Raw genomic sequence first — 8,186 nt, 5'->3', positions numbered from 1 at the left:
ATACTTATCATTAAGGAGCACTTGCTCCTTCTCCTTGTCAAAGTTACCTTCCCAATATTGCTTGAGATGCTGTCTATTTACCAAGAACTTGCGCACCCCATCCATAGTTTGTATTTTGACAGCACTATGGAGTGTGATTTTAGTGACCATAAATGGTCCAAACTATCGGGACTTAAGCTTGCTAAGAAATAACCGCAGCCTAGAGTTAAAGAGTAATACCTGCTGCCCTGGCAAGAATTCATGATGTTGTATATGCTTGTCATACCATCTCTTTGTCTTCTCCTTGTACAACTTTGCATTCTCATACGCCCCCAATCTGAACTCATCAAGCTCGTGCAACTGCAACATACTCTTCTCTCTAGCTAAACTCATATCAAGATTGAGCTTTTTGATTGCCAATATGCTTTATGCTCTAACTCAACCGGTAGATAGCATGCCTTCCCGTAAACTAACTTGTAAGGAAAAGCTCCGATGGGGGTCTTATAAGCTGTGTGATACGCCCACAAGGCGTCATCTAACTTTATTGCCCAATCCTTCCTCTGGGCGTTCATAGTTTTCTTTAAAATTTGCTTCAGTTCTCTATTCGATACCTCTACTTGTCCACACGTTTGTGGATGGTAAGCTGTAGAAACCTTGTGCTTCACCCCTTATTAAACCAAAAGGTTCTTTAACAAACTGTTGTAGAAGTGAGCGCCTCCATCACTAATCATCGCCCTTGAGGTTCCAAACCTTGAGAATATGTTCTTTCGCACAAAATTCACCACCACCTTTGCATCATTGGTTGGAAGAGGGACTGCCTCTACCCATTTCGAAACATAATCGACAGAAAGCAGAATGTACTTGTTCCCAAATAATGGTGGGAATGGTCCCATAAAGTCAATGCCCTAGATGTCAAATATCTCTACCTCCAATATGTTTGTTAATGGCATCTCATGCCTCCCAGAGATGTTTCCAGTTCCTTGACATTTGCCACAACTTCTGGCGAATTCATGGGCATTTTTAAAAAGAGTCGGTCAATAAAACCCAGATTGTAGTACCTTAGATGTCGTACGATCACCTTGAAAGTGCCTCCTATATGGGGAAGAATGACAACTCTCTAGCACTTGACTTATCTCGTTATGTGGAATACATCTCCACACTAACTGATCAGTCCTTTGCTTGAAAAATACGGCTCATCCCATATGTAAAACCGTGAGTCATGATACAACTTTTCTCTGCTGTGAAGTGGCTTCAGGTGGGTACACCCCACTTACTATCAAGTTCACAATATCAGCATACCATAGGATTTTGGCAGCAGGAATAGCAAGTAGCTGCTCATCAGGGAACGACTCTCGAATTTAAACATCCTCCACAAAATGATTATGATTGTCCAATCTAGACAAGTGCTCTGCGACTTCGTTCTCAGCTACCTTATGATTTTTAATCTCAATATCAAATTCTTGTAAAAGAAGAATCCACCGAATCAGCCTGGGTTTAGTGTCCTTCTTGTTGAACAAGTAGCGAATGGTCGCATGATCTGTATATACAATAACATGTGTCCCAACAAGATAGGAACAAAACTTATCAAAAGCATAAACCACAGCTAGCAGCTCCTTCTCGGTTACCGTGTAATTCATTTGGGTAGCGTCTAACATCTTGCTAGCATAGTAGATAGAATGAAAGACTTTCTCTCGTCTCTGGCCAAACACAGCTCCCGCTGCATTGTTGCTTGCATCACACATAAATTCAAATGGCAAGTTCCAGTCAGGTGCTATGATTATTAGTGCAGTTACCAACCTCTTCTTCATATCTTCAAAGGCCTTGATACAAGTATCATCAAACAGGAATTTCACCTCCTTTTCAAGTAACGTGCACATCGGACTAGAGATATTCAAAAAATACTTTATGAAGTGCCTATAGAAGCATGCATGCTCGAGGAAATTGCACACACCCTTGACTGACATGGGGGATTGTAGCTTCTCAATGACTTCCACTTTAGCACGATCAACCTCCAGCCCTCTCTTTGAAACCTTGTGCCCAAGGACGATGCCTTCTCGCACCATAAAGTGACATTTTTCCCAATTCAAGACCAGGTTAGTCTCTTCACATCTCGCAAGCACTCGGTCTAGATTCTTCAAACACACCTCGAAAGAGTTCCTAAATACAGAAAAATCATACATGAACACTTCTACGAAATCTTCTACTAATTCTAAAAAGATAGCCATCATACACCTTTGAAAAGTTGCGGGTGCATTACACAATCCAAATGGCATGCGTTTGAAGGCATATATGCCATATGGGCATGTAAACGTGGTATTCTCCTGATCCTCCTGAGCAATAGCTATTTGATTTTAGCCAGAATAGCCATCTAGAAAACAATAAAACTCTTGCCCGGCTAACCTGTCTAGCATTTGATCAATGAAGGGAATGGGATAATGATCCTTCCTGGTTGCCTCATTCAACTTGCGATAATCCATGCAAATTCTCCATCCAGTGATTGTTCTAGTAGGAATGAGCTCATTTTTTTCATTTGTCACAACTGTCATCCCTCCTTTCTTCGGACACACTGCACCGGACTCACCCACTTGCTATTCGAAATAGGAAAAATAATGCCAAAATCTAACCACTTGATTACCTCTTTCTTGACAACCTCTTCATCACAGGATTTAGTCTCTTTTGATACTGTGCACTCGTCTTATGACTATCCTTCATGAGCATCTTATGCATGCACAACGCTGGGCTAATGCCCTGAATATCAGATATCTGCCAACCTAATACCCATTTGTGAGACTTCAACACTTCCATACAAACACTAACCTCTTCGTCGGTCAACTCTACTGCTAATATCACTGGCAAGGTATCACCCTCGCCTAAGAATGAATATTTAAGATGTGCAGGTAGGGGCTTCAACTCCAACTTCAGAGGCTCTTCAATTGACAACTTCAGAGTTACTCCAATTTTTAAGTCCAAGGGCTCAAACTCGCCCTCACGAATATAAATGCTCACCATATCCAGAGTCTGCACCATCTCAAACATCTCAGTGTCACCAAAAATATCATCACCCAATAAGGATCTCTCCAAAGGATCACAACAAGTGATTAGTGGCCTTCGGGTATCATCATTTAGAATAGTAATGGCTGATAACTCCTCATAGACTGCAGGCATCTTCAGAGCCTTGTACACATTCAAGACATCAACTTTGTCATGTACTCTCATGTTGAGTTGCCCAGCAGCTATATCAATAAGTGCCCTTTCAGGGGCCAAGAATAGACGCCCCAAAATAAATGGGACTTCTGAATTTGGCTCGAAGTCCAAAATCACGAAGTCTGTAGGAATGATCAAAAACCCCACTTGCACTAATACATCTTCAATAATGCCCTTGGGTCTTGCCAATGATCTGTTTACCCGCTGAAGAACTATAGTGGTTGGTTTGGGGACTCCCAAACCCAACTTCCTGAAAATAGATGAAGGCATCAAATTTGTACTTGCACCCGGATCACATAGTGCTCGAGCAACAATATGCTTCCCAATAGAAATATCAATCGTGAAACTTTCGGGATCCTTCAAATTTTTGGGCAACCTGTTCTGAATACGAGAAGTGCACTCTTCAATAAGTGCAATCGTGGCATACTCTGTGAATCGACTCTTGTTTGCAACAATATCTTTGATGTACTTAGCATAGTTTGGAATACCCTGCAACATATCAACCAACGGGACATTCACGTGTACCTGCTTAAGCAAATCAAGAAACTTCTTATAAGTAGCCTCTTCTTTCTGTCTTGCCAAACGTTGAGGGAATGGAAGCGGTGGCTTTGCAACCAGGGGCTGTGGTTGCTTTACCACTGGTGTCTAGACTACCCTCTCTTCTTCAATCATTTCTTTTGCAATCTTCTCTTTTCAGCTCTTACTAGACTGGTCTTTTTTGGAGCCACTTTCTCTAATTCTCTCCCATTCCAAAGAGTAACAGCATTACATAGCTTTGGATTCATATCAGTATCACTTGGAAGTGCCCTAGGAAGTCTAGTGTTTTGTGGACCAGTTATCTGACCCATCTGCCTTTCTAAATTTCGTACCGCCAAATTGTGGTTTTGATTATCTACTATCAACTTTTACTGGTCTGTCATCATCTTCTGCATATCACTTATCATCTCTTCCATATCATTCGCGGGGGCTTGAGGAACAGTTGTTGGCTGATAGTTATGTTTCTGATTTCCTTGATTGTCACTCCACTTGAAATTCGGGTGATTCCTCCAATTCGGGTTGTAAGAGTTCCCGTATTGATTGTTGTTTCCTTGCCCCTTGCCTGCATTACCCACGAAGTATATGGATGCGGGATTTGCAGGGCATACATCACTGGTGTAAACTTCTCCACAAACTTCACAAAAGATGTTGGCTTGTTGCACTGCATGCACCTGTGGTTGAGCTTGCGCAGTAGTTAACTTCTTAATTTCAGTGCGCATGGCATCAATCTGTGTTGATAGTGTCGTAAAATTATCCAATTCAAAAATACTTGTGCCTTCTTAGCTAAACTGCTAGTTGTGTCATCTTGCCAGTCTGGAGTGCTCTGAGTAAACCTGTTCAATAATGTGAATAATTCTTCATAGCTCAGACTCTCAATAAATGTGTGTGCCAGAACTTCATTCGTCTGATGGTAGTGAGGACAATCTCTGAGAAGACCCTTGAACCTCTCCCACGTTTGATACAAATTTTCTCCATTTTTCTGCCTGAATGACATGATCTCCCTTCGGAGGCGAGCTGTCTTTGCTGGTGGAAAGAACCTTGTCAAGAATTTCATCGCCAAATCATCCCACGTAGTGATAGAATTGGCGGGCTCTGCTAATAACCGGCTACTTGCATTCCCCAACAGAGAGAAGGGGAACAGTGTCAGCCACACATATTCTTTAGTGACCCTTCCAGTAGCAAAAGTATCAACAATCTGCAGAAAAGTATTGATGTGATGCTGAGGATCCTCATGTGACATTCCCGTGAATTGCCCAGTAGAGTGAAGTAGCTGAATCATGGGATGCTTTAGCTTAAAGTGCCCCTCGATGGTGGGCTTGACAATGCTAGAAGTTACATCTGCCACACGAGGCACTGCAACCTCTCTCGCACGTTCGCTTGTGGATTATTAGCCATGACCACAGGTAATTCGGCTAGAGCCTGCGGATTCTGCAACAAGTTCAAGTCTCTCCTACGCCGGTTGAAAGTACGTTTAGGCTCAGGATCAAATTCCTCAAGATTGTTTTGACTTGTAGTCCTTCACATTCGATTAAAGTACATGCAATCAAGTAGCAGCTAAGATCAAGACGTTAATACTTGGATAAATAAAGCAATACAATTTATTCTGGTAAAAATAATTGATTTTTAAGTGCTCGGTAACGACGTCAAAAACTTGTCGCGTTCAAATGCACACACAAGTGTACGTGGTCGTACAAGTAATATAGTGATTATATAAAATCGGATGTCAAACCCACGGAGACTTATGACCAATACTTTCACGAAAATAAACTATTGCTACTAATTATGCAAGTAATGGATAAAAGCTTTGTTTGTTTTGTAACTTAATGCTGAAAACTAAATAACTAACAATGTAAACTAGAATTGAGCTACGAACGTCTTTGAGAGTTGCTTTTATCAAGATTTTAGAAATATTTCAGGGTCGTGGTTGGTTCACTAATCCTATTGAGTCATTCAAGCATCCTACCTTAGCAACCTTGCTCACAATTGCTAATTAACCGGATTATTAATCTCATAGTGTTCTTCCAAATCACTACTCGTCGATTCAAGATAATTCGCCTACTATATTCTTATGGTATTTACTTATCAAGAACGCAGCAAGAGCACGGTATGTAATTGATTGTGGTAACTAAGTATATTCCTATCCTAGTCACAAATCCTAGCCCAACTATAGGGATATTCATATCACAATCTCTGTACTTCTTCTCTAAACTAACAATGTCTTTCCGAAGCACATATATCAATTAGTAAATAGAACTCAACTGTTGCACAGACAATCAAGCAATTACGCACAGAAGTAAAGAAATAATTGCATACGAACAAGCTACTAAAATTAAAATACTTTTCAAACGTCAATATTCATGGCTAAGCCACAACCCTAGAATCAAGGTGTTTAGTTACACATGATTCGAGAGTAGACGAAAGAATTCATGGATAACATAAGGTTTCAATGTCAAGAAAAATAATAATAATAGAGAAATAAAACCTAGAAAGAGTTTCACAAGTCTCAAAAATCATCCAAGCCGCCTTTCTAATGTTAAAAACGACTATTTATAAGGTAGGGCAAATATGAGATAAGTTGGCCCAATCCCGATCAAATTAGGAGAACTGACGCCTCTTGTGTGCTGGTTGTGCGACGCAAAGCCAGCGCATGGCCTTCCTTATGCTTTGCTCACGTGACGCACGACCAGCGCATAGCCCGTCTGAGATTCAGAAATGGGGTTTATGTGTGCTGGCTATGCGACGCAGAGCCAGAGCATGGGACCCTTCAGTGGTCTGATTTTGCCTTTAAGTGTTGCAATCTCCTTCTGCTCACTCGACCAACCCGCACTGCCTCGGAATCAACCAAAATTGCTCGGATTAGCCTTCATTGGGCCTTGTTGTACCTATTCATGCAAAAATACCAACATAAGCTCATATACAACAATTTGCATTCAAATTGACGATTAAAGTGCTAAGAATTAGAGTGAGAATGACACTAAATCTAGATATATTTGCCAAATATCACTACTCCCTCCGACCTCCGTTCCAAAATAAGTGGTTTTTTAGACTTATGCACACACTTAAGAAATTGCTCAGTCCAAAAAAATTAGAAGTGTTTTTACTAACTTACCCCTAATCTTGCTTTACTACATTCTAAAAAAAGAAAAGGTAGTTAATGAATCTTGATTATTTAAATAAGGGTAATCTTGGAAGAATCTGCCCAAAGTCTTCTTGAAATCCTAAAACACCACTTATTTTGAAAAAAAAATGGTAACTAAAACCGATTTTATTACCAAATTGCATAATTACATAGCAAGAAAAAAATACCAGTTCCTGGACATAGACCCAGAACCAAAATCTACCATAACAGGCACTAAACAACTAAACTATCAATTAGAGCCTTAAAAAAAACAGAGTCTAAGCATTCTTAGGGATAGTAGTTCAGGGTGGCAATTCTCCTTGCTAGTTTGGGTCTCAGGCTCCCTCTAATCACATCTTCCTGCACAGTGTGCCTTGTAAGAATATCAGGAGTTTGTGTCTTGTGTTGAAAGACTATTATTCCTTTGATGCCATATGAAGTAAACAGCAGCAGCAAGTACAGTCCTTAGCATTTCATCATGGGCGTTTTTCTTGTTATGTCTAAAAAATCACTTATTATGGAACGGAAAGAGTAGCTAACAAAGGATTTATCAGTTAATAAAAATCAAAGAATATGATTGGCAAAAGAAAGACTTCTAAACACATTATTACTTGATTAAAAAAAAAGGCTTCCAAATACATTATTACTTGATAAAAAAGGCTTCCAAAAACATTATATCCCCTTAAAACTGGCTTCTGTCAACTAAACCAAGCCCTTTCTAGCTTATATACTTCAGATTGGTCTTCATATTAATGTAGTAAGACAAAACATACACCCTCTAACATAAACCAGTTCAGAGAAGGATGAGTATCATACCATGCTTATTCGTGCTCTGGGAAACATCTAATTTTTTATAAAGAACCAATTTTATTGGTTAGCCAGAGTAAAAAAGTCGGCATGTTTCAATTACGAAGGGAAAAATCTTATTTCCAATCAAGCTTGTTTTCTCCTCTTGTTTAAAAAAAAAGGTGCAGTTAAATTTTGACCAGTAAAGTTACATAGCAATAGTATAAAAGGTAAACAAATGCACCAACAACATTATGTCTGCAAATCAACATAATTAGATCATGTACAGAAAAATAATCACCCAGGAAAGCATTGCGTTTAATTTTGTTTGATTAGATTTTTATGTGCAAGTTGCTAGCAAGTTGTCAACTGCTGGTGTAGCCAGCTCTAATAAGTGGGGATTGGTTCGTCAGATCTGATGTTGTTGTCCTCACAAAGGTATGTGTACATAGGAATCTTAAGCTGCCCCCAGAATTAAGTCCCAGGAAATAGGGCGTTCAAGCAAAAAATTTCGTGGCTTCTGATATCCTGAATATAATGTTGCCTATATAAAACTAAAGCT

The 8,186-nt window shown here is 39.8% G+C and overlaps 1 protein-coding gene and 1 pseudogene across 1 annotated transcript; one reads left to right on the top strand and one right to left on the bottom strand.

Annotated features, from left to right (window-relative positions):
• Nucleotides 1-2,610: 2,610 nt before the first annotated feature.
• Nucleotides 2,611-4,031, bottom strand: LOC132637561 (uncharacterized). Its single transcript, XM_060354634.1, has 2 exons — nt 3,888-4,031; nt 2,611-3,708 (listed from the first exon to the last, which is right to left on the bottom strand). The coding sequence occupies exons 1-2, from the start codon at nt 4,029-4,031 to the stop codon at nt 2,611-2,613; spliced, it is 1,242 nt and encodes a 413-aa protein (XP_060210617.1).
• A 603-nt stretch (nt 4,032-4,634) lies between these two features.
• Nucleotides 4,635-4,725, top strand: LOC132638984 (small nucleolar RNA R71; annotated as a pseudogene).
• Nucleotides 4,726-8,186: the final 3,461 nt, after the last annotated feature.

The sequence above is a fragment of the Lycium barbarum genome, chromosome 4 (assembly GCF_019175385.1).
Source record: "Lycium barbarum isolate Lr01 chromosome 4, ASM1917538v2, whole genome shotgun sequence".
Classification (NCBI taxonomy): Eukaryota; Viridiplantae; Streptophyta; class Magnoliopsida; order Solanales; family Solanaceae; genus Lycium; species Lycium barbarum.
The sequence above is the reverse complement of the archived record's forward strand: the minus strand, read 5'-3'. Positions and strand labels throughout refer to the sequence as shown.

Coding starts and splice junctions, on each gene's coding strand:
- LOC132637561 (XM_060354634.1), bottom strand. CDS start 4,031: ATGGGTCAGATAACTGGTCCACAAAACACTAGACTTCCTAGGGCACTT. Junction 3,709..3,887: donor CTCCAAAAAAGACCAGTCTA/GTAAGAGCTGAA, acceptor TTGCTTAAGCAG/GTACACGTGAATGTCCCGTT.